The sequence below is a fragment of the Botryllus schlosseri genome, chromosome 9 (genome assembly GCF_051294905.1).
Source record: "Botryllus schlosseri isolate E-star chromosome 9, Bs_hap1, whole genome shotgun sequence".
Lineage (NCBI taxonomy): Eukaryota > Metazoa > Chordata > Ascidiacea > Stolidobranchia > Styelidae > Botryllus > Botryllus schlosseri.
Window position 1 is genome coordinate 12,055,521 of NC_137244.1, and position 26,412 is coordinate 12,081,932.

At 42.2% G+C, this 26,412-nt stretch overlaps 2 protein-coding genes and 7 non-coding genes across 11 annotated transcripts in view; 1 reads left to right on the forward strand and 8 right to left on the reverse strand.

Annotated features, from left to right (window-relative positions):
• LOC145446523 (glutamate receptor 2-like) overlaps nt 1-25,640 on the forward strand; it is an 85,238-nt gene extending 59,598 nt beyond the window's left edge. For all 3 annotated transcript variants that reach the window (XM_080324852.1, XM_080324853.1, XM_080324854.1), the window contains 8 exons: nt 2,009-2,323; nt 8,204-8,276; nt 8,338-8,436; nt 15,075-15,300; nt 18,231-18,382; nt 19,127-19,315; nt 21,287-21,370; nt 25,195-25,640. In XM_080324852.1, the coding sequence (XP_080180978.1) occupies nt 2,009-2,323; nt 8,204-8,276; nt 8,338-8,436; nt 15,075-15,300; nt 18,231-18,382; nt 19,127-19,315; nt 21,287-21,370; nt 25,195-25,484 (1,428 nt within the window). In that variant the 3' untranslated portion in view covers nt 25,485-25,640. The remainder of the gene's footprint in view (nt 1-2,008; nt 2,324-8,203; nt 8,277-8,337; nt 8,437-15,074; nt 15,301-18,230; nt 18,383-19,126; nt 19,316-21,286; nt 21,371-25,194) is intronic.
• Nucleotides 4,216-4,289, reverse strand: Trnan-guu (transfer RNA asparagine (anticodon GUU)). Its single transcript has one exon. It is a non-coding gene; the product is annotated as a tRNA-Asn (tRNA).
• Trnan-guu (transfer RNA asparagine (anticodon GUU)) lies at nt 4,591-4,664 on the reverse strand. Its single transcript has one exon. It is a non-coding gene; the product is annotated as a tRNA-Asn (tRNA).
• Trnan-guu (transfer RNA asparagine (anticodon GUU)) lies at nt 9,374-9,447 on the reverse strand. The gene has a single exon. It is a non-coding gene; the product is annotated as a tRNA-Asn (tRNA).
• LOC145446571 (uncharacterized) overlaps nt 10,202-26,412 on the reverse strand; it is a 141,235-nt gene continuing 125,024 nt past the window's right edge. The window contains exons 2-5 of the mRNA XM_080324926.1: nt 11,819-12,322; nt 11,065-11,258; nt 10,927-10,999; nt 10,202-10,865 (exon numbers count right to left, since the gene is read on the reverse strand). Of these exons, the coding sequence (XP_080181052.1) occupies nt 10,735-10,865; nt 10,927-10,999; nt 11,065-11,208 (348 nt within the window). The 5' untranslated portion in view covers nt 11,209-11,258; nt 11,819-12,322 and the 3' untranslated portion in view covers nt 10,202-10,734. The remainder of the gene's footprint in view (nt 10,866-10,926; nt 11,000-11,064; nt 11,259-11,818; nt 12,323-26,412) is intronic.
• On the reverse strand, nt 13,137-13,210 carry Trnan-guu (transfer RNA asparagine (anticodon GUU)). Its single transcript has one exon. It is a non-coding gene; the product is annotated as a tRNA-Asn (tRNA).
• Trnan-guu (transfer RNA asparagine (anticodon GUU)) lies at nt 15,639-15,712 on the reverse strand. The gene has a single exon. It is a non-coding gene; the product is annotated as a tRNA-Asn (tRNA).
• On the reverse strand, nt 16,568-16,641 carry Trnan-guu (transfer RNA asparagine (anticodon GUU)). Its single transcript has one exon. It is a non-coding gene; the product is annotated as a tRNA-Asn (tRNA).
• On the reverse strand, nt 18,776-18,849 carry Trnan-guu (transfer RNA asparagine (anticodon GUU)). Its single transcript has one exon. It is a non-coding gene; the product is annotated as a tRNA-Asn (tRNA).

Below are 26,412 nucleotides of genomic sequence, written 5' to 3' on the forward strand. Positions count from 1 at the left end.
ACGTTCGATATCAGCCCCATGTGATTGGTGTAGTAAATCCTAGCGTTAATCGGTGGAAGGATTGAAAGACCAACCTTTCGATTAACAGTCGAACGCGCTAACCCATTGCGCCACAGAGGCACGGCGAAATCGCTTTGATCAGTAATACATCGAATATTTGAGTGAAATCAAATCGACTTCTAATCACGCTCGACATCAAATTCGGTGTGGTGTAGTGTCTGGTAAAATTTTAAAATGTACTAAGGTGGGTCTGATCCACCAACTTTTCGAGATCACAGGGTGCATCTACGCAACTGTCGCAAAATCACTAACGACAAATCGAAAATGTGCGATCTTCGAAAATATTATTATGTTATGACAATCTCACTCATGAGAAAGAGCAAAGATATCAAAAAACAACTTTTTACTTTACAAAACAGGAATTGTACAAAAGAAGTAGTTATAGCGAAAACCGATGAGTAGAAGTGATAGTAGTCTATAGACATGACCGCTTGAACAAGGAGGGCAAGTATAGGCAATATCTAATTGAGTGATGCAGCAAATAATGTAACCCAGAAAACACGGAACAGACCACAGTGGCAGAAAAGTCGATTTTATTTGGTTGGCTAGTAGAAAGTCTGTTTTTGTGTCGTAAATGTACGTAAATCGGCTATCTAAATAGAACGAGGAAAAAACGCTTTTTCTACCATGCTCGGAACGTAAGGAGATGGTCAAAATACTCATCGTCGGTATAATCAAGTTGAAATAGAAGTAACGTCGTAAATTCCTACCCAAGTCCAAGAAAAGTAGTGATTTCAAGATACGTAATGAGGTGAATATAGCAGACCTAATTTTGTCTAAAAACTGTTAAGGAAAAGGGGTATCGCACTAAAACATAACCACTTGAGTAACGATAGTGAAAGTAGACGAAACCAACTTGAATACTCCTAAAATATAGAAGTACTCCGTTACTGACAACATCTGTTAAAAATTTAGTATGCCAAGGGTGACCAGCAGAGGTGGTCAGTCAGTAACGAAGTACTTCTACTTTTTTGAAGTAGTCAAGTAGTTTCCCCCGCTACTTGGGTAACTACTCAAGTAGATCTAATTTCCCGTTACTTCTACTTCTACTTCGTAATATCTAGTGATATACTTAATTACATTTCGTTATTTTCAGTTTGTCAAGTAGAAGCAGTTTAATTCTCCATTCAGAAAAATAGCAGAGAATTTTTTTGGCTGGAGTATCAACATTTAATTTTCCAAAAGGTCGAGTGAACCCCAGAATTTTCGTCGCGCTTTGCGCACAGTTGACTGATATGATTTCACGAACGTATCGGTGAATATCATTTAGGTAGCGGCTTGCGCGGTTCTGTTCACACCGCATTGTCGCCCGTATGAAATGTATTTCATCTCAATAAATATGGCCCATCATAGCGTTTGAAACTATATACCGTTTCGCAATCTAGCATTGACATATTATATTGTAATCTAGCAGTCCATCGCGTGTCCTAATCTGAAAAAGTGGACTCTGACTTGTTACTATCTCGGGGTGTTCGAGTAAACATAGGATTAGTATCACCTTCCCATATCATTTCTGTCATTTTCATCCCATGGTGCGGACGAATGCTTATGCTGTCGAAAATCTATACCACCTGGGATGCATCAATATGAATCATGCTCTGCACCTTTCGTGCAGCTGAATTTGCAGCTTTTTACTGTCCATGCGAACGAATTACGATCGTTTCCACAACTACTTACTTACTTGAGTATATTTAAAGTCAGGCAATTCTACTTCTACTTCAAGTAGTTTTGGGCTGCTTTTAAAAGGATTTCTTCTACTCGTACTCGAGTAGATTTTTGCGTCGCTACTATGACTTTTTCTGGAGTAGCTTTCTTCACTACTTTGACCACCTCTGGAGACCACTGACCCGTTTGCTAATCGTTTCGATCCCTGCGGTCATGGGCCGTTGTACAAAGCAACAATTTATGTTCGTTCACCATAGTCTCATTCTCCTCATTATTCGTTCAGTCTGAGCTGAAATTTGCGATCAACCGACACGCAGTCACCGGGGACGAATCTGCCTACTTCAAATACTCCTTCCTGCTCCCGTTCAGCGAAGGATTATGGGTAGCGCTCTTCGTCAGCATCATCGTGATGGCACTGTACCTGACTCTGATCTCGCGACTCAGCCCGTATGGTGCGCATGGGCGATATTACCAGAGCGCGGAGGGCGCTGAATCGTGCGCAAAGCTCGCAAGGAAGCGCAAAAGCAGCGTGCACTTGCTGGCGATGGAAAGACGGAGGTGTTCGATGGCCGTTATCCCGTCTGGAAATGATCCGCTGGTGAGAAACTTTGTGGAATATAGGCTTAAGCTCTGCTCAAGTATAGTGTATAGCAGCGGTTTTTACACCATTTCAGTCGTTCTCAAACTGGGCGTGCGCCCCACTTGGGAGGCGTGAAAGCATCTGAAGGGGGCGCGAAGCTGCGGTCAACTGAAAAAAAACAGCGCTTCACGAGATTTACCTCTAATTCATGGTTATTGCTGTGTGTAAAGTTCGAATTTCATATTTGAGAACTCTCTCATCAGCAGTACAACCTCTCATGCCAGCAAACTATCCGTTAGGGTTGTCGGCAATCTCTTTGAATATACTGATAAGGCGATAAGGGGGCGCGAAAATTTTCACTATCATAAAGGGAGGCGCGTCCAAAAAAGTTTGAGAACCACTTCACTATTTCGACCTCGACCCAAATCTAAGTTTTATTGTCATCTCGCGGCCCAAGTCTCACACATGGAAATGAATGCAATGTTTGTGAACAATTTGTATGCTGCGTTTTACGGGCATGCGTGAAATATAGGAGGTGCAGACAACCAGTTGTGCGCAGCACATTTCGATGAAACATGTGTAATGCACCAAATTTCAGTTAGGGGTGCATTATTTTCCACTGTGGTCGCATTAGTACTGCGGAGCCCAGATTGTAAGGATGGGAGTATTAGCTCCGACCCTTTGACGATGACGATATCAACACCGAAGCTTTTGACCAATCCGCGACGGTCATTTTGGGCATATATGATTCATTGCCACCGATCTTTTTAGGACAGCACTTTGCCCATCCGCATGTTGACCAAAGCCTCATATTTATATGTATCCCAACAGAAAGGGTCGGTCCCAAAATACCCGTGTCTAATAGTCTCACCTACGCACGTGGAATACTCCTAGACTAAAGCACACCAGCGGTCTCCGACTGCGTTAAGTTATACTAGGAATATACCGTTCTTCATAATTAGGAATACAGTTACATAAATTTCTGTATAATAGGCGTATCTAAAAACAATGATGGGGCGCGACAGTTACAGTCCAGCTATCTCTCTATGCTTCTGCCGTATTATTACCTGCGGAACTTAAGTGGCGAGATGGCGTAGTGGTGTAATCCACAACTGCAGAACCCCTGGGTTGCGGGTTCGAATCCGACCGAGGTCGATTCCAAAATTCCTACCTAAGTGTTGGAGGTGTATCTAGGCTGCTCCCCCCATGTCATCCGTGTAAGCGGTGTCTTATAAACGCCTATAAGTGGGCCGTGCTACAAGTCGCCTGCTACGGAATAAAAATGAAGCAACTTGGCCCGGCGTAAATGACATACCACAAACAAACAAACCCGCGGAGCTTAGAGCTTTCCAGAACAACCAATGTCAGACAAATCTTATCATGACTTCAAATCAATTTGTGTAATACAAAGACCGGTACATATTCGTGCCCAAGCCGTATTCTCGTAACCTATTTTCTGTGTTTCTCATTAATTTGATATAGAGTACTCAACACAGTCACCTGAACGCGCAGAAACCATCCTGAGGAGAGCGCGCGAACCGCGAAAAAAATTATATTCTGCTGAAAAATCAGCAAATATTACCTACATAGATCGCTCTCGGGTGGATGCGACCAACATCGATACTCTTCGCGACCCATACTTTAAGAACCCCTGTTTTATACTGAAGTAGAGTATACAGTTCTTCTTGAAGTAGAAGTATACGAAACGTTAAGTTATGAAAATATAACACGTCCCGATTGCAGCACAGAGACCTGGCGTTTAGGTACCTGCTGAGTAGTCGATTCCATCAGAATTCAATCATGCTTCAAATTACGTCAAAAAATCAGTGTAAAGCTATCTGAAAATCCTGATGCTGGTGGCGCAACAGATTTACGAAGAGTATAAGTTGAAAACGAATGTTCCGAAAAAGCGTCCCTGGGTGGGCTTGAACCACCAACCTTTCGATTAACAGTCGAACGCGCTAACCGATTGCGCCACAGAGACCGCTGGTCTAGGATTGGGATGAGTAGTCGATTCAATATCGATTGAATTCAAGTATGCCTCAAGTTACGTTCAATATAAAAACATCATCCATCGGTATAAGTTTATTATTAACCACATCAGGTCAATAAACCACAAGATTGGGATGCCGCGAAAAGATAAGACATGGAAACGACTTGAGTAGGCTATAGTCTTTGAAATCGAATTCACTGGCTGACGAGTTTAATGTTAGTGGTGTAATATAAATACAAAACCAGGATTCCATAACCAAGTCACAACGTAGCGATGGAATGAAAACTACCATCGTCCCTGGGTGGGCTTGAACCACCAACCTTTCGATTAACAGTCGAACGCGCTAACCGATTGCGCCACAGAGACAACGCGATACGTATATTGATGAGGAGTCAATTGAATTCAAGTATGCTTCATATGGCGTCCAGTATGAAAAATGAACCTACTGTTAGCGGTGTGAAATACACTCTGAACCTCCAACATTCCGGTTAACAGCCGAACGCGCTACCCGAGTGCGCCACGGAGAGACCACTATTGCCATAGTAGTCAGTAGCAGACATGGGGTAATCGCGATTAGTAATCGTAATCGATTACGACGATTACAGCATTTTCAAGTAATCGTATTCGCAATCGATTACATTCGAAAAAAATCCGAAGTAATCGAAATCATAATCGACTACTTCCCTTATCTAATCGATTTCTTTCCGAAAGAACGATTACTTTTTATTTGTACAAATACTAATACATAAACTGAACATTCGTGAACAAGGAAGAGCTATTATGCCAGGTCAGTGATAGGACAAACGTCTGATTTTCGAACGCCACTGCTCATTATTACGTCAGAAGTATGAGCTTCGCTCGTCATTACGTAAGAAGTATCCAAACATTGTAACTAGATATATTCGATGTATATTGTAGTGTGAACACCCGCTATGCTGTATATCAGGTCATCAGTATCATCCAGACGCCACTACCTCTCGCAGCAGGATAATAATCACCACCCTGGCTAGTTTAAAATAGCAACATATACATCGATCAGATCGATGTTTGGGTATGCTTAGTTGCTGCTTGGTGATCAGTAGGCCTATGTCGTACGTGCGTACGCACACCGGACAAAGATTTGAAATTTTGGACTCGTCAAATAAAACATTACAATTTCTTCAATGAAACATTAGAAATCAACCGCTGCTGATATATATGATAATCGAGCCGTTCTTTGCCGTTTCTCCTAACGGCAGTTTGCAGTATCTATGCTAAGTAGAAGGCAGAATATTATGTTCGCTTTATCTTATTCTCATATGACTCTGCTTGAAACGGGCGTCAATCGTTATTTCGCAATTCTTTACTCAACATTTGGACCTGCCGCCATAGCCATCCACGTACATAACATGTCAGCGTGAGTTGTAGCTAGAATCAGGACCAAAACAGCAATTCGTCCTCCACTCCAAACGTTGGTCTTGGGCCCTCATAGGGTGGTCGATTTTCAAGTTGAAGACTGAATCTCGTCAATAATATTAGTTATTGCATTATATTACAATTGATTTTTAATCCGCTTTCATCCCGTTGGTCAGATTTACCTGTAGAGCTGAAGGCATGTAATTCATAATTATAATATCTGGTATATTTTCATAATTGCTTTATTGTATTTGTTAATTCGTGACCTCCGGTATGTTATATAACCAAAAGATATTGTAGCCGTCCAAACGTAGCAGACTAGAAGAAAAACTTTCGCGAGACTCGCACACAAATTGGCACATTTAAAAATCAAGAAACCTTGAGTCATTTAAATCGTGAAGCTCGAAGATCAAGCTAATTAAATCTCTCAAAAATACTCTTATAATTTATGTTGGTTTACGAAATATTTTTGAGTCCCTTCGAGCTCGCTCACCGCCCTATTATGGAGTTTAGGATGCGGTAGTTATAGACTTGGCAAGAATGCAAATCGTTGGGTGCGATAAATCGTTCCCTATAAAGTTGGGTAATGGTTACACATTATGACGTACCAAGCAAATGATACGTCATATATAAAGAAAGTTGTTATCCCTCTCATATCAGGCCTTTCATCGCAATCCACATATATCTTCCAAGATTAGTTATGAGAAGCAAAATAAATGTAATCGCGAGTGATCGTGATAACTTTTCGAATGTAATCGTAATCGTAATCGATTACTTCCTGATTTTGCTGTAATCGTAATCGTAATCGCGTGACTCAGAAGTAATCGTAATCGTAATCGCGTGACTCAGAAGTAATCGTAATCGCAATCGATTACATTCGTCAAGTAATCACCCCACGTCTGGTCAGTAGTGCACTAGATATCAGATTAACTTCAAGTACGCTTCAAATTTCGTTTAACATCATACCTCTTGAAGTTGGACTGCGAGTCCAAGTCGAGTCAATAAAAATGACTCGAGTCGAGTCGAGTCATTTCCGCACTTTCAGAAAACGACTCGATTCAATTCGAGTCACCAGAAAACCGCGTCTCGAGTCGGACTCGACTCATTACAACCCTGTTAATCCAGTGTTTCTAAACCATCTATTGAGCGTGGACCCTAAATGTTCTTGGGTGGCTGCGTGGAACACCTAACCACGAAATTCGGGGAGTTGATGACTACAAAAAAGCCATCACTTCCATCTAGTCTTAATCAGGACGCTGCATATTACTATATCTGGTCTATTTTCCTGAAAAGTTATATACCTAAAACAGGTCATCATTCATCACCTTCGCTTGTGACCTGTGGCGAATGGCGAAAATAAGACAAAATAAGGACGTAAGTCAACAATGAGGATAGATGTTATAAAGCAGTGATTCTCAAACTGTGGTACGCGAAATATTTTTAGGTGGTACGCAAAGAGTGCTGTGAGTAATGTCATACCTCAGATTGGCGAGCTTCTGCATAAGAAACAGTTGCAATTATCTCATTAAGTGGTGTTTTCGTGCTATCCATTGGTGTTGCTGTATAACATTAACACGAATAACCAATAAACACCGGTACGTTCAAGTAACATATGTAATTCAGGTGGTATGCCGTGTATAGCGAAAAACTAGTTAGTGGTACGCCGTGTGGTAAAGAATTAATTAGTGGAACGCGATGGAAAAAGAGAAACACTGTTATGAAGAATTATGCACTTTTATAATTTTTGTTTCAACATTGGCCTTTCCCGCGAGGCCCCTGTTAAGAGCCCCTGCTCTTACCACAGAGAAACTGCGATACCGAGCCGGTAGTCGATGCAATATTCAATTGAAATCAAAGATGCTTAAAATTGGGTTAGATATCAACTTTCACGGACTTCCGAGCGGGGTAGTGTAATGGTAAAGCGCACGTCTTATTGATCGGTAGATTGCGGGTTCAATCTCCAGCCGGGTTATACCGAAGACTCGAAAACTGGTATCCGCGGCTATCCCGCTGGGCTCTCAGCATCCACCGACAGCATGGAGAAGAATATTTGGTGGTGCAGACTACATGGACTTACGTATATCGCTATAATTAGCTGCAATTCGGATATTGTTTCGTGATGCAAGTGTTGCATCGTCACTTTGACACGCCAATAGAACACACGACATCGATGCAATGGGCGAGATAGCGTAGTGGTACGTTCCAGAGCTGCGACACCAGTGGGTTGCGAATTCGAGTCCGACCGAGGTCGACTCCAGAATTCCTTCTTAAGTGTTGGAGGTTTATCTAGTTCTCGCCATGAGTGGAGTCTTGTAAAGGCCTAAAAGTAGGCCGTGCTACAAATGAAAATGAAAAAATTTGGCCTGGTGTAAATGTTCATAGCAGTCGACAAACACCATGAATACCGCAAAGTACAACCATTACCCATTACTGCTACATCATCTGACTGCCTTATTAGGGACTTGTTTCCTTTGACGGTGTCATATCATTAAACATGAGTAATATTTCAGAAGCAGGATGTAAGTGATGATGAGCATCCTAAACAAACAGAACAGAAAGACAGCATCTCCGATTCCGCGCGGGGTACGTCCAGCTATAATCTCGCGGCTATGTTAATCTTAAAATTGAATATCGCTGTTTCCAGGAGAGAAATTGGTCAGGACCATAATGAAAAAACGATCGAGCACTACGTCACCGGACTACAAACCCACACGCTCTGCCACGACAAGTTGGAAAGAATCTGGTAAATAAAGGGGATTTCAGAAAGTCAAGCAACGTATAGCCAAGTTCGTTTGGCTGGTGACTAACCGCTAGACCAGTGGTTCCCAACCTTTTTCGACTCATCGCCCCCTTTTCAAGCTCAACGCCGATCATCGCCCCCCAGATTTTGTGAACCGAAAATTCGGTATACAATCTGTAATCATCGGCGGGTTGACTAAAAAAAAGAGAGGTCAACTTTTCGGCGTCGATTTTACAATTATGCAACAAAATTTCCGTGGGTTGACTAAAAAAGGACATTTCTCCGACTTGACTTCAATATAGCTATTTAAACGCGTCATCGCCCCCCTATCGCCCCCTTCGCTATTTTCGCGCCCTGTCGCCCCCTTCGTCATTTTCGCCCCCTTAGGCGGCCAAATCGCCCCCTGGCGGCGATATCGCCCACGTTGGGAACCACTGCGCTAGACCTAGAGCTTAACGAAATTGTAAACGATTTCCAGCGTCATATGGACACGAGATCAGAAATGGGCGAGGTGACTATTTTTAAAGCCAAATAATATTCCGGATTTGAGATTAAAATCCAAATCCAAATCAGCAACACTGACTATACTCTGACCAACTCTGGTAGTAGCATTACAAAGGCGTCCAACGTAATCCGTCCGAGTCGATATTTAATAGATGACAACGTGCTGAAAACGTGATACCAGCGCAACTCAAGTTAGGTGTTTATTAACTAATCGTTAACTCCAGGTAGTAACACGAAGATAAATAGTTAGCAACGTAATCAACAGAAACAATTATAGGAGTTAGGATGGACAGGACATTCGATCGGTTATAATCATCAAAATACTAACGTACAGGTAGACGTAATGTGGCACATTTGTACTTGTTGTATATTTGCAGAAGTAGTGATTTGCAAGTTATGCCGAAACTACCTAAAAAGATTATTAAAAGTACAAAAGCGTCCCTGGGTGGGCTTGAACCACCAACCTTTCGATTAACAGTCGAACGCGCTGACCGATTGCGCCACAGAGACACGGTGTTAGGCTGGGTTGCCGTACGTCAGGAATTTCCCGGACATGTCCGGTATTATACTGTTCAAACTGCCTCAAGGAGGATATTGTAAAATATGCCTATATGTCCTCCGAAATTTTTAAGGCTTGAAAGTAGGCGAAAAAAAGATTTCGTAAATAAACATAAGCAGTATTATTTTGAAGCAGATGTATGCTACTTGAAAATTTTCTTCGCGCTGCGCGTGATTTCTGTCACATATATTGAATGTTATACGGAGTTCACCGCTTGTACAAAAAAAATGTAATTCAAAATAAATAAAAATAATTATCATTCACTGAAATAAATTCCAATGTAATTGCAATTATAAAATAACGGAATATTCTATATTCCTAGAATCGGTTAAGGCCGTTTGAATGCTTTAGTCAAGGACAGTGGTTCTAAACCCGGGGGTTGTTTGCCTTTGTTCTGGGGAGCGGTCAGATGTTGAACGCAATCAGCTTCCAAAATAGGCCGTGAGTAAGACTGGGCAAAGAGGCTTAGCTTTTTAGTAACCAGCTTATCAAATTTTGAGCGGGGCCATTTTTAAATTGGAAATAGACTCGCGTTCAGAAAAAGTTGGAAACCACTGCATGAGCAACATGCTGGTTCGGATCGTTATTACGACTCATAAATAGTCTTAACCGTGTGACATGAACATGATATAATGATGTGCAATTACGCTCCCTGCATTTTCGTAGTCATTATCCACCAGCAGTTCTACCGATAGGGTTCCGGTAAATATCAATTTGCCTCTGATTCGGATCGATTAAATCGATCCGATAATTAAAACCATGGTTTTTTCTGGTTTTTATTATTTTATTTTACTTATAACAACTTAAACAACAACAACGAGCCCCAGACCATTGAAAATCATGTAAATCAAGGTACAGCCGCAAATCTCATCAATTGAATAATTCGAGGCTCTGAATCTTCATCCACGTACTGGAAAATGTTCTGCCCAGCAGAGAAATGTTGGTGGCTAGAATCGTCCGATATCTGTTCTAATACCAAGCCGACATGTTGCGTCAAATCAGCAGCATCCGTAACATCGGCATCTTCAGTAGCATCTTCATCATGAGCATAGCTGTTGGTGTCTTGAGTGGTCTCTGCCAGCAAGGCGTTGATCTTTCTCATTGCCTTATCTACTTTGCCAGTACCAGAGTCAGTATCCATGAAGTGATCTTTCACTCGAAGCATAACTTCAAGATTTGTTTGTGTTAGGCGATTACGACTCTTGGTTGCAGTTGCTGCCGCACATGACCAAAGTCTCTCACACGCACGAAAGAACAGCCCTGGCGAGTTTCGAAAGTTCTGGAGAATCATCAGCTAAATCCATCCAGAATAATGCCGGTCTTGATGTAAGACACGGTGCCCAGATACTGGATTCTGCATCAAAAATTCCTAAAAACAATCAGGGTAATATCAGAGACGTGAAGTGTTAGGTGTACGCAGGTAGACTCACCCTCTTTATGGTCATAGTCGAGCCAGTGTTTGATGAGGTTAAAAGCAGACCCATCAGTGCAGTTTGGTTCTATCTTTGAAAATAATTTTTTGGCCAGATCACGAACAATTTTTTTGCCAGTCTTGTTCGAACCACAACCTTAACTCGAGGATCTAGAACCCAGGCAAGAAGATGATGGTCATCGACATAGTTTTCTGTTCTTCGCTGCATCTTTGATAGGACCAGACTCTTCTCATCAGCATTAAGAGCGGTCGTCTTTTTCAACTCAAGCTTGAGCCACATCCAGCCTGATAGGATTAGCCCAGCGGAAGTATTGTCCAACTCTGATATAGCTGCAAAAATGCAAGATTTACAATTCAAACATGTCACTCAGTAACTCCGAGTTAAACGTTGTGGAATCAAAAGAACTACACTCCTTGTTGTTGAGAACCAATATGTTCTTCTAATTGGTCATGTATTATAGTTGTGGGTGGTATCATATCATCAAGGAATGCAAATTATCGGCAATACAGTAAGAATGAAGTTATGATTGTCAGTGTCGAACAGTTGCCACATTACTTTTTTGTCAATTGCCGCATTATAAATATTTTAATCAACTAACCCGTAATGACATAATAGGGCTTGAGTAGACCATATATCGCTTTATTATCTTCCCAAAATTGCTTTTCATTGATGATAGTCATGTTTTGTGGATAAGAAAGTATGTCTCTTTCGGTTGACGTGTTTCATATTTTGATACTTTGATATTTTGATCATTTTGATCATATCACACAATAGGTTTATAGATATGCAAATATGTAATCTGCCCAGTGCCCATACCATGTCAACATATTACCATGCAGTATTCAAGCAATTACATGAATTGGTTTCACTCATAAACATGGTATCTTACCTCTGTATGTTTTTTTTCATTCTAGCTACTTGACCCATCATATCAGCACCGCAATAAATGCAAACGGCTTTTTTGCTTCTCTTTGGCATCAGAGATGCGGGAATCTCCGATATAGACTCCAGATTGAGTTTCGTTTTCGTCCTCCCACCATCGCCTTATAAACTAAACAGCAGCACAACGAACACAGCGAATCCGCAGAAATGAGCAAAGCACCAGAATTGGCTGATCGTGATCAATGATCACCTCCTATTGCGAGCGCACTTTTCCCGCCTTGACCTCGATTCGCTGAACTATAACGGTACCGGTTGCGAAAAAATGCGTCCGGGTTGTGTACAAAATACAGTAGTTATCCCAAAAGATAACATATTCACGCCTCTTTTCAAAGATGAAAATAAAAACCAAAAAATCAATTTAATCAAAACGGTGAAATTAAAATCAAAAATCAAAGGAAAAAACCTGGTTTATATCACACTGGTTTAAATCAGCCTGATATTAACCAGAACCCTATCTACCGATAACTCCAAACACTTGGGCGGAGAGAGGATCGCATTTTTTAGTAATATATGGGAGAACCAGTATTATTGACGGAATACATTCACAAAATTTAACAGTCTCAGATGCATATAGAAACCCGATGCATACAGTAAGCCGCCAGACATTGTATAGACACTGTAACCCTATAGTTGGCTCATGATCAGTGTTTCTTTAGGCGGAACGGGTCTGAAGAAGTGATTTCGGTCCTCGTTGCAACAAACAACGACATTAATGCAGAGACATAACAGGGCTGTCAAACACACGACCGGCGGGCCGGATACTGCCAGCCAGACCTTTTCATCCGGCCCGTGACGAATTCTGTTGCATCAGACCAAATGACAATACAATACAGCAATTACCCGAGCTCGCATTAGAGATGGCCCAATTTAGGGCAACCTATGTTTCATTCATGTATACAGCCGATAGGCAGAGCTATGTTACTGTGACGTCATATTGACAAATAATGTGTTCATAACCAGAGGTGGTCAGTAACGAAGTACTTCTACTTTTTGAAGTACTTCAAGTATATTTTGCCTACTCACACTACTTTTCAAGTAGTTACGATTTTAGACTACTTCTACTTCTACTTGACAGTTTTCAGTTTCGTAGGCAAATATAACTGTAGAATACCTACTTACTTACTTACTTGTGAACCACCATTTCTACTTCTACTTGAGTAGAAATTTCAGCGTTACTTCTACTTCTACTTGAGTAGCAACGGTGACTACTTTGACCACCTCTGTTCATAACTCATTTTAATAGGTAGTGCAGTAGAAATACAAAACGTCCCTGGGTGGGCTTGAACCACCAACCTTTCGATTAACAGTCGAACGCGCTAACCGATTGCGCCACAGAGACATAGCGACGACAAGCGTTCCGAGTAGTATGTTGGATTGAATTCAAGTATGCTTCAAATTACAGTAAACATCAAACTTCATATAATCAGCCTACCTCCCGAGTTAACAATTTTTTAGGCGAGCCTACTGACTTTATACGATTTGGATTTTGTAAAGAAGCAAGTAGTTAGTGGATTGCCTACATCTCTTTTATCAGTGGAAGCAGGAACCGAATTAACACCAGTATCACGCGGTAACTGAATATACTTACAAAGATTGCACCTATCCGCAGTGTCGTTACGCATTTTGTGGGTTTCCGAATGTGGCTACCATCGTGACAATTGCGCAAAAGAGTCACTGTTTCACGTTAATTGAATAGATTTCGACACTTCCACCTGTTTGCAGTGCCATTGGTGGTCATTGGCCATCAACAGTGATAGTCGCGAAGATACGCTGCCATTTCAAGCCACATCAGATCTAAATGTACCCTAGCCAATCCCCAATCCACTTTATGAAACAACTCATTTGAGTACTTTTCAGATTTTCTTCTTTGTAAAATAACCATAGACGTTAAGATTTGGCCAGATGATGACTAAAAAAATAAACAGAATATGGTCATTAACCCAACCTGCGTCAGGTCACTGTTCAACATCGGTTATGATGGGGGTGACCAGAAAAAGGTGAACATTTTCGGCCACACCACAATATCGCGGGATCTCGGCCCAGTTGCCCGAGTGATGACCTTCTGTTTAGTTATCATCGTCCCAAATGCTACCATATGTAGATGAATTAGCGCATCACCACCATTGACGACGGAGGCCCCAGTTTGCTTTATAAGGCAGCAGCAAAATATGAAGCGCTGGAGATTTATCTGGGATTCTTATTCCCCAAGTCACTCTGCCCACAGCGTATTTTCAATAAAAGACGCGATCAAGCACCAATCCAATGAAAAGCATGAAAAGAACGAGGCAGCGAGGCATTAGGCTGATGGGAATGCCAGATTGATAGACCGTAACCCGTAACTAGTCGCTCCGACATCCTTGTACCCATTACATTAGGCCTACATCTCATCGTGTGTCTCGAGCGGGTAAATATAATAGAACCACCGATTATGCCATACTCATAATTTAGATGCCCTGACCTTTTTACGTCAACTTGTTTAGTGCATTTCCTCGCGGCATGACTGAGCAGTTAAATTGACACACCGGTTGATAACCACTCCTGTGATGAAAAGGGGAGTGACGCTTTTTGCCTGTAACGCCCGGTGCGTCACCGATAAGAATCTGCAGGCGGTATACCAATTTTTTTACAAATGTAGTTTTCGAGCATATATCACTCGTGGAACGTAACTATTGAGACCTTATATGGGCAACAACTGATTTACAAATATGTACCTCACGACAAAACGAACTCTACAACATGGGATGAAATTTCGGGGACGATCAGTAAATGTTCTAGTGTTGCGGCGATTTTGAGCTCACGCGCCGTGTCGAATAAAACGTTTCTAGGAAAATCATATTGATGGCAGTGCAGCAAAAAATGCTCGATGGTTTCAGGTGTTGTGCAATGGTCGCATAAATCAGTCTCGCTACATTCAATTTTTGTATAAGTACGCTTTTAGGTGGCAATGGCAATGGCAATGGCCGAAGTCTGATTTAAAAGACTACTCCGAGTCATTTCGGCACCCTCCCATCTTTCATTATATCTTAATCTTGTGGTGTATTTATTTGATGGAAATTTTAGTAAATTGATGATTATGATGAATGATGATGGTAATGTAATTAAGTAGAAATTTACGGGGTCAAGTCCAATTCTTCCTGAGTAGCAACTACATCGAACTCCTCTGGTCACAAGATTTTAATAATCCATCTTCTACTTTGGCGTAGATGCGGGCGACAGCGACTCTGACGAGGAGGAAGGCAGAAACGCACGTCGCTTCATGTCAATCAACAACGCGCTTTATTTCGCTTGCGCCGGCCTGATGTGGCAGAGTCCTGAATGCGTGCCGCGCGCGCCGTCGGCCAGAGTCGTGGCCGGTATTTGGTACATGGTCGGAGTGATTATAGTGGCTTCGTATACTGCCAACTTGGTGGCATTCGTCACTTACCAGAGGTACGTGCGCGGGTTCTGTTGCATTATCGCAAACTCTGACGCAATTTGAAGTGGCCTATTCTCAGTCAAGTGGGGCAATTGTGGCCTACATAGCTCTTTTCAAACAGATTACGAATGTGTCTTCTTGTCTGTGTTGCTGTGCCTGTATTTATTCGCGCAATATTTCGGTGTATACTTCGCAACGTTATCAGCAGAAACAATTAAAGATGGATATCGATGGGTAATAATCACCAAAATACTCATGTAGAGGTAAACGATATACATTTAAACTCAAATTTTGCAGAAGTGATTTTCAGGTTATGCAGAAACTATTGCAAGACATTCTCAAAAATAGGAAGCGTCCCTGGGTGGGCTTGAACCACCAACCTTTCGATTAACAGTCGAACGCGCTAACCGATTGCGCCACAGAGACACGACGTTGAGTAACGTACTGAGTAGTCGATTCAATATCCGATTGATTTCAAGTATGCTTCAAATTACGTTTAATATCAGGTTCATGTTATTGGTGTGAACCAGGGGTCGTCGACTCAAATCGGCTCACGGGCCACTTTTCAAAATTCGTAGAGGCCGCGGAACGCAAGATGCGATTTCGAGACAAAATAGGCCACATCGTTTTGCAACCATGTTTTTAAAACTATACGTCAGAACAACGCTGTGCGCTCTAAGATAGGCGATAGGAATAGTCACCAAAAATATTGTTTTACCATAGAAATACAACGTAAAGTATCAAGTTTCACTTTTATTTTGAACTATGAGCTGTACACGATACTTATGACAACGCCTTTCAGCGACTAAGGAACCGATAGTGGGCTAGCGAGACACGGTACTATACGTTAATGACTAATTGACTATCACCTCGCAATGCTTGATCTCGTGGGAGGCCCTAAAGCCGTTTTCTAAGCAGTTTTCTTGGCAGTGTCCGGGTCATCGCGCGTCAAGAAGGCAATATGCTCATTCATATCAGCTGATTCTTCCTCCCCTCGATGGAATGCTGTTGCCATCGCCGAAGCTGTTCCAGTTTATGAGGAATAGTAACATTGGGCATATGAGAACAGCTAACGTGAACAAGAGCAGCAGCAACAACAACAATAACAACATCAACAACAATGATGATGACAACAACAGTGCTTTGAAACTGAAATCAATTTAAGCATTTCAAAATTCTTTACAAAATCCCGATGGCGGGTCACAATACATGATCTTGTGGGCCGCGTGTTGGTGACTCTGGCGTAAACCCTAATGTTAGTGGTGCAGTAGAAATACAAAACGTCCCTGGGTGGGCTTGAACCACCAACCTTTCGATTAACAGTCGAACGCGCTAACCGATTGCGCCACAGAGACATGCCAACAATGGCGCTCCGAGTAGACTGAAAATAACGGTTAAGGCTTGGGGCGCTGTACATGAAACAATAGGCGTAGCCAATATCGAGTTTTTTGTGATGAGTGCGCAGTGACAAAGTGAAAAATAATGACGTCACAATATCAGACCAAAAATTAGCAGGGAAAAGGCACCTTTAGTCCCGTTCGCCACATATTCGGAAATCACCCTCATCCCGCCCCGAATTATCATTCCGCAAACCCCGACCCGTCGCCAATCACTAAAGTTATTTACATTGGAACGAACCCCTCCTATTTCATAGGGTTACCATACGCCCTCCTTTAGCAGGAATTCACCTCCTTTTTTGGTTTTTGAAAACGTCCTTGGAGGACGCTTAAAGGTCCGAGCGAGATAGTGTAATGGTTATGCGTCCGGCTTCTCGAGCGGTATTTCGTGGGTTCGATCCCCGGCCGGGTCATACCAAAGACTCGAAAATTGGTATCCGCAGCTATCCTGCTAGGCGCTCAGCAATCACGGATAGCATGGAGGAGAAAAAAACGGGGACGCAGACTAGATGACCTCATGGGGCCGTATCGCAACTCCGTCGTCAAAGCATCTCGATGGTGCAGGCGAAAAAGAATATCATATCTCTCTCTCTCTCTCCCTTTTCAGCAATTCGTCCTCCTTTACAGCTTTTAAAACTACGGATACGGACAGATTCGAGTGAAAATGGGCATAAATGACACTAAATAGCAAAGAGCGGGAAATGTGTGGAAAGAGACGACCTTTTTCTAGTCAACACCACTAATGTAAATCGGAAGTCGAACGAAAGTGATGACCTTTTTTTAGTCAACTCACCAAATTTACAGCGAAAACAACGAATTCGGCTGTTTTAGGTCTTGATGAAGTAACTTTTGTGATTTGGTAAATGTATCGTCCTTTCCCAATTCGAAAATATGGTAACCCTACTATTTCACTGCATAACTGTACCATCATTATTGCGCATGTTTGCTTGAAAATCTGGGATCGTGAACCTTTGGATAGTCTACCGCCACATACGGCATATAATAATCCCCCTTCCATTCCGTCGCCCGGTCTGAGTCACGCACCATGTACACATTGAATGAGAAATAGCCAATCGGCCAAATTAGTTATCAATACAACGACTATACAACGCCATCACGATGACAGGTGGTCACTAACGAAGTACTTCTACTTTTTTGGAGTAATACTCAAGTGGATTCTGCCTATCACTTGCACGTGGCCATTTTGCCCAGTTGTATCGTCATTAGTCATTTTGCGTTAGACGGCAAGAAGCATCTTGTAATTTATAAAGTAGCCACCACCAACAGCTAAAAGTATGCGACCTCGACCGAATTAGCAGTGTTCCATTAGTCTTGCTATTAGTCATGCAACCTCGACGATATTGATTACAGCGATTCCCCGATAATGCACTATATTTCCGAGGAAGTGGCGGACCACGTTGTAGAACTTTTACATTGACGGCTAAAATGGAGCATGTATCGCTTGAATACAATGTATCTGTAGACGTAATGCTATTGTATGTTGAATCACACATCATATGCGAGGGGCTACAACGCATATCTTCCAGCACGTCCAATCATCTCGACTCTTTGGAAGCGCTCCTCGACCAGCGTTTGATCTCGCCCGGTACGATATCGTCCAGTTCCGTGGAAGATTTGCTGATGACCTCCAATCTGGATATGGCGGGCAAGCTATACAAAGAAATTCTGCGAAAACCCGGTAAGCCCACTTTCCAATGCGACGGCCCATGGGCCTACAGTGATGGTCCGGAAATATACTCCACTTTTTTGGAGTACTGAAGTAGGTTTTGCCTATAGTTGCGCCACTTGCTGAAGGGGTATGTTTGTAGGCTACTTAAACACATTTTTAGGCAAAACCTACGCACTTTATACGATTTGTATTTCAAGAGCTTCTTGAAGGTACAGAACTTCAATATACAATTTAATAGTATATCCATATTGAAATGAACCCGAATATTTGCGGCTGACACTCGTCATGGGTAATCGTCAGCAACTAGTAACAATGTTCTTTCCAATTCTCTATACTTTTAAGCAAACGCAGACGTATTGTGTCTTATTTCATGCCAAAAACGTAAGGATCTTTAACACGAAACGTCCCTGAGTGGGTTTGAACCACCAACCTTCCGATTAACAGTCGAACGCGCTAACCAATTGCGCCACAGAGACACTACCATAACGATAACGACCAGTAGTTGATTACATATGAGCCGGTATGCTTCAAATTAGTAAGTATTTCAAGAGCTTCTTCATTAGCTTTTCATCAGCTTGTTTCATTAGCTTCATTTTTTCATTGGCTTGTTTCATTAGCTTCATTTTTCATTAGCTCCCTTGTTTCATTAGCTTCATTGTACAAAATATCGGCACCGGTTCTATCGAGTGACTAGACCAACTGCCCCGTTCCCTATCCTCGCTCGCTGTGTTGTGACGTCATACCCAATTGCAGACGCGTCGCTTCAGTCTTCCTTTTCTTCCGCTTGGGAATTGACCATGAAAGGAGAGCTGGCGCTGGTTTGGGACGGAGCCTATCTGGACCACGCGTCAATGCAGGACGACTGTAAGACAAGCACCATTCCCGTCGGATTTGGCAGACCTACTTACGGATTCGCACTTCACCGAGGCTCACTGTTTACAGGTATCTGGGATACGGGTAGAGCTGGATACCATGATTCCGGTATACTCCAATCCCAATCGAGTACTAATCGTAATGATTCGGGTCGAGTAATAGATACTATTTTTTCGAGTACAAAATGATACGCCCCTTTCCGCTAAGATATATATTACCGACGATAGTTACGGTGTTTATTTTTCAATGTGCAAGCCTTGAAACTTTAATCGGTAGTATCACAGCATCCAAAACATGTACGACAAAGCTACGCACCTTGGTGGAAATGACTCTTCTGTAAAGTGATCAACTTTGTCACAACTTTGTCAGCATTGTCACAAAGTGCAATGAAATAGGTATGATCCAATATAGACAGCAGTTTATCTTCATTTGGTGCAGTACTGGCATTATTTTTTTGTGTTGGCCAAGACCAGGGGTTCTCAGCCCGTTCTTGGCCGTGGCCCATTTTCCGATTTTAGAATGTGCTGTGGCCACCTCTTGTCTTGGAGTCATAATTCTGTTCAATGCGTGGTAATCGACGGCGCTGGTATGCCTATTTATCTAAAATATGCGCATTTTTCTCTTAATTTACTGATGATATTTAACTGTAGACCTTTCGGCTCAGGAAAACGCGCGAAGCGCGACGAAAATTTTCATGTCTAATAATCATCCTCCAACAAACGACCAACGAAGTAATCTTGGGCCCCTTCGAGCTCCCGCAATTGGGGCTTTCGGTGCAGCAGTTACGGCCCTGGTAGATCATAGGCTAAAACTCTGTGCATATTATGATCGGCCGCTGTTCCATTCGCGTCGAGAAACACAATGATCAAATCCACGCATCCGCTGTGTGATTGGGATTTTAGTTCCACTATTGTGGGGAATAATATAATCATTCTGGGTCAGCTTCAAACAATTCATTGGTGAATGGGGTACTACAGAGAAGTGGAGAACGATTTATTTAATATGCATGCTGTACAATGCACATTGTATGTCTTGTACCAAAACAACTAAAGTTGTGATGTCAGAATATTCAATCCAATGATACAATCAATTCACGTGACTCTTACATTATGTACAATGATTTCCAGGGCGGACATTTGAAACCGACTCGAAAGATTAATGCGCTTCGCTAAATCCTCAATCCATTACGATTCGTTGCGGTGGTGCAGATACTTTCATCAGAAGTTGCTAATAATTTGTAATTATGGCTATTTTTATCTTACAATATAATCACTTGCCCAAGTACAGTAAATCTATACCTCAATTACACTTCATTCCGAGTTTATTGCACACCCCTTTTAACAGCCTAGAACATATGACCCTGCCGGAATACTTGGTTACTTCAGCATTACCTTCCAGTTCTTATATACTCGGAATTATTTTAGTTGTTGATAGCCGTAGGTTTTCATAGCCAGTGGAAAAAGCCGCCGTTTTCGACTTGAACATGCTGACTCCATACGTGCCACCACGTCTCATCAGAGTCGGATGAAAAGCTGTACGTAGCCTACGTATAACTGGATAATATGAATATATTTTTAGAGATTAATATAACAAATATAACTAAACTTACATTAATTCTAAAATTTGATAAGTAGCTTTGTGACTCACCTCAAATGCTCCTGTGTCCCACCAGTGGGTCATGGCCCACCCTTTGAGAACCCCCGCCCTAGACGGAACATATTTGAAATTTCCGCATCATCCGTTCTCTTATAACACCGTGATGAACTATGCTGGACTCGACTCGAAAGCAAATATCCTATTCGATTCGGCATTGAATCGCTCAGGTACTCGTCGAGTATAGGTCGACGCAGGGATGTATAACCTGAAATAAATGATGGTAAGACATGTAAGATTATAGGACATGACGGTGACGTCACAATTTCTGAGGTGTCTACGTTTTTTCATTTAACACCATCTCTAGCACCTACGTATGGTTGTATATTATAGCTGTAACTTCCGCTGACACATAAGCAAATGTATAGTGTTCGATGCGAATTCCAGAAATCTTCAATCGACAATTACTGGAATTGAGACAATCTGGAGTGATTCAAGAGTTGACTGATAGATATTTCGGAAGCACTTGCGGTGAGTTACTTACCTATTCCGATAGGATCTGTCAATCTGAGGTGTTGCATGCGCTGTCCGGTCAATACCGAGAATGCTATTACCGAGAAAGACAATACCGAGAATGGACAATACCGAGAATGGACATTACCTAGAATGCAATATATGCAATGCAAGCATGTTATGCATATGAACAGGTCGTGTGTGTGCATCACGGCGTTGTCACATTCGGTATCGATTCTCAGGTATAAATTTCTCGACAACGTCCGTTACAATAAGCTAGATTCTTGGCATTGGCCACTCTCGGTAATATCCATTCTCGGTAATATCCATTCTCGGTAATGTCCGTTCTCGGTAATGTCCATTCTCGGTAATGTCCGTTCTCGGTAATGTCCATTCTCGGTAATGTCCATCTCGGTAATATCATTATTACCAAGAATGCTATTACCGAGAACGGACATTACCGAGAATGGACATTACCTAGAACAGACATTACCGAGAATGGACATTACCGAGAACTGACATTACCGAGAATGGACATTACAGAGAATGACATTACCGAGAATGGACATTACCGAAAATGCTACTACCGTTCCACAGAGTCGCTTCAAATTTTCGCTCGGTGTAACGTATTTCTTCTTTCTTGTAGGCGGTCCTTGGCCCGAGAAAATTTGAATTAAGTCTACTTTCTTTTGTATGACATCCTTCCTTCAACAGTATGACATGTTCGTTTGCCATATATAATATGCCTGAGTCTTAGCGCGGAGACAATAGAGTCCCATGCATTTCTTTTGGTAATGGTCATTCTCGGTAATAGTATTCTCGGTAATAGACATTCTCGGTAATAGTACTCTCGATAATAGCCATTCTCGGTAATAGCCATTCTCGGTAATAGCTATTCTCGGTAATAGCCATTCTCGGTAATAGCCATACCCGGTAATAGCATTCTCGGTATTGTCCAATCTCGGCAATGGTGATTCTCGGTGATAGGCTTCTCGGTAATATACATTCTCGGTAATAGCCATTCTCGGTATTGTCCGTTCTCGGTAATGTCCATTCTCGGTATTGTTCATTTTCGGTAATGTCCATTCTAGGTATTGTCCTTCTCGGTAATAGCATTCTCGGTAATAGCATTCTCGGTATTGAGCGGATACGGAATACATCGGCTTAAGTCTGAATTCAAATTGGCCGTTCAAGTACACCGATGGTATACCAGGCAGTACAGTGCGGGCTACGCGAAACCGATGTTTCAAACTATTTTTACTGCAAGTGAATTTGTAATAATAACATGGTCACGCATATTTTAAGGTTTACGAACTAAAACCAATCGAATGTACATTGTACGTGGACCGAGCCTGCGATTAAGTGTCACCGCGCCATCCGATTGCGCAACAGAGACACGTCTATATTGATAACGCTCAGTATGGTCGATTATACGTGCATACGTGATTGGGTTCACCTTACAAAAAAATTCGTTAAATATATTACTGTTAGTGACGAAAGAAGGGTGGGCTTGAACCACCAACCTTACGGTTAACAGCCGAACGCGCTAACCGATTGCGCCACAGAGACACGGCGACGTGGCTTAAACTGAACCATCAAATGTGTTGGGAATGTGTGTTTCCTTTTCTGGCAACTATTATACAGGAATACTCGACCGGGGTGCCCATTTGACTGCTCATGGTTGCCGCGACTATACACGAGGTAAGGAGAATCGACGTCGACATATCACAATATTAAAGGACATCCAAATTATGATTAGCATTTGGCGGTTTGATCGTTGGTCCTATTTCATCTGCTGAATTTAAGCAATGTACAACACGATGCACAAGGATCAAAGTAATGAAGAAATAGCAGTATGCTGAAACGGCCAATTATGGTCTCTTAATCGAACATCCACGATGTAACAATGTTCGATCGTGATCTCTTCGGCTGCATTTTCGACGCTCTTTCTTACTCTTTTTCATTCGCTTTCCTCGTATTCTTCATTGACTGGGATTTTCGTAAAGACGCAGTTTTCCACTCAGGGTACTCGAAGTATCATAACATAATAACCGCGAAATTTTGTTTCCTTTGAGAGGATGCCACGAGGTCAAAAAGGATGAGAACCACTGTTTTAGGGAGTTGATAAAAATGCCGTATGTCGAGCTTAATAAGGGGTATGGGTCAAAACGTTCGACACCGCCTGGCTTTTAGAACGAAAATAGACAGCTCTATAAATCCGCAGTTCAGCCTAATTATAAGAATATCGGTCTGGTGTAACATACATCGAAGCACTCTGAACACTAAACTACAATATTTGAAGAGCTTCTTGTAGGTACAGTTGTAGGTACAGTAGGTACAATTGAATAGTATATTCATATTGAAATGAACCCGAATATTTTCGGCTGACACTCGTCAGGGGTAATCGTCAGCAACTAGTAGAGAATTGGAAAGAACATTATATATCAACAATCGTATCACAAAATATAACGTCACCAGCATGAGCTTTCGAATGAGAGAGCGTTCAATGTACTATTTTTAGGTGGTACACTAACTCCTTTTGTTGACATAATTTTGGTTGGTGTATTTTGATAAAAGTCGACGCCAAGGCACACAAATGGAATTGTGAACGGCCCTCCCGACGACGCGAAATCTGTCGTCTCGATAATTATTCGCACAAATCAGATTACCTAACAGATGTTTGCCGATGGCAGAATTAATGGCCTTTGATCTCTCAGCATCAAGCTTGAGCGGATGAGTTAAGGGTGAGCTTTTCACCGAGCGTTATGCACGTGTTCTGATAAATCTGGGGACATGCTGGTTTATGCGTTCCTGCAAACGCTTTGACGTTTTTCCCCCGTAGCCACAATCACAGTGGCACTTATATTCGTAAACTACATTACTTTGTTGAAGTGCAGGGAGCTCGTCTTTGCGTGTACGTGAAAAGCTTTACGTGAAAGCTCATCCTTAACTCATCTGCTCAAGCTTGATGCTGAGTGATCAAAGGCCATTAATTCTGCCATCGGCAAACATCTGTTAGGTAATCTGATTTGTGCGAATAATTATCGAGACGACAGATTTCGCGTCGTCGGGAGGGCCGTTCACACTTCCATTTGTGTGCCTTGGAGTCGACTTTTATCAAAATACACCAACTAAAACTTCTGTCAACAAAAGGAGTTCGTGCACCACTTAAAAATAGTACATTGAACGCTCTCTCATTCGAAATTTCATGCTGATGACGTCATATTTTGTGATACGATTGTTGATATTGTGAGAGGTGTGTCGTCTGATAACCTGCTAGGGTTGTAACCTGAGTCCCACGTAATGTGTGGCTGGGTAGATATACTTAGCTCTTGGTAGTAGACGCACGTCCCTGCGTTAGTCCTTGATATGACAACTTCTACGTGGATGCAACGACTGTATTGCCTCAGATAGATATACTGGTCGAATATGCATGGAATATACAGTAGGATGTCGCATATGAGTCTCGCTTATAATTGAAATGCACGGGCTGATAAATGGTAAGTCACGTGGTACGAGAAGAAAGACATAAATCACGTGATATACAGATATGAGAGAGAGCCAGGGGATCCACAATATATAATGTTCTTTCCAATTCTCTACTAGTTGCCGACGATTACCCTTGACGAGTGTCAGCCGAAAATATTCAGGTTCATTTCAACTTGAATATACTATTCAATTGTATAATAAACTACAATAATGAGTAATTTTAATAATCTGGTGCTACGTACAGAGCATCACTAAACTGAGAACGAATGCCATATTCCTATTGTCGAACTCGGCATATTACCAATTCGGCTTATTGCATATAACGAAGATAAAGAACTCCATAATTCTTTCAGAAAACTACCGCACGGAGGAATCAAGCAACGAACAAGACCGCTTGACATTTTCGAGTCTTTCCGGAGTTTTCATCATGATCGGGGCAGCAGCCGCCGGCAGTCTCGTGGTTCTGGCCGTTGAATGGTTCGTGGTTTGCTGGATGGACCTGCAGGTCGTGGATATCGAAAATCGGCAAGGATTTTTCGACGCTCTGGGAGTGAGGCTGCGCCGGTTATCGGACGATGCGAAAGAGAATTGGATGCCGATGAGCATGATCGCGAATCGACGGCCGGGAGCAACCCGAGACTGATGTGTCGGTACACACGGACATGATTTGTTTGCTGATGTTGTTTACTGTAACCGAGTTCGGGTTAGCAGTTTTGTTATTTCACCTTGGAAAGCTGTGGTCACGAGACAATATGTGTTATGCGCACTATTTGTAATACATTTCGACGAGTTCAGTTCAGTATGGCATGTGAATTGGTGTGTGGTTTTTTAGACTGTCTTCACATGCCTATACACATATTAGTAGGCCTATATTACATGTATATTGTACATACAGGACCGTAACTACCGCATCCCCCCCACTTGGGTGGGGACGAGCTCCAAAGGGGCCCAAAATTATTATAGAGTATTTTGTGGGAAATTTATGCAACTTCCAAATTTTCGTCGTGCTCCCAGCGATTTAATGAAATCGGCTGCCTGCCCCTATCCAAGAAAAAAAATATACCCATCTTTTATAAAACAAAATATACATTTCGTCGCCGGCCATTGCCGCTCCACGGCGTACCATGACTTACAAAGTTTCGGTCAACATGCGACTTCGCGAAGTGTTTTACCGTATTAAATCTTGGCCAAAATTGTCCGCCGCATGTTGACCAAACCATCAATATATATATGATCAATTGGCCAGTGTACAGGAGCCTAGATTCGTAGATGGCCGGCGCGGAATAGTCCTGTGCTTCCTATCCAAGGTCACCACCTCATTAAGCTCGACCGGTAAATCTTATCATGTGCGCTAAGAGAGGATGAAAAATGAATGCCAATATATGAAATTACCAATATCATAGACAAAATTTAATCATCCTGAATGTGATTGTTTTTTCGCGCTTCGAGCGACTACACAAAAAATATACACAAACTCCCTAAATCAGGGGCGGGCGACATACGGCCCGCGGACAGTTTCCCGTCTTACATGTCCCCAGTCTACCGAGATTCCCCACTACTTGCTTAAACGT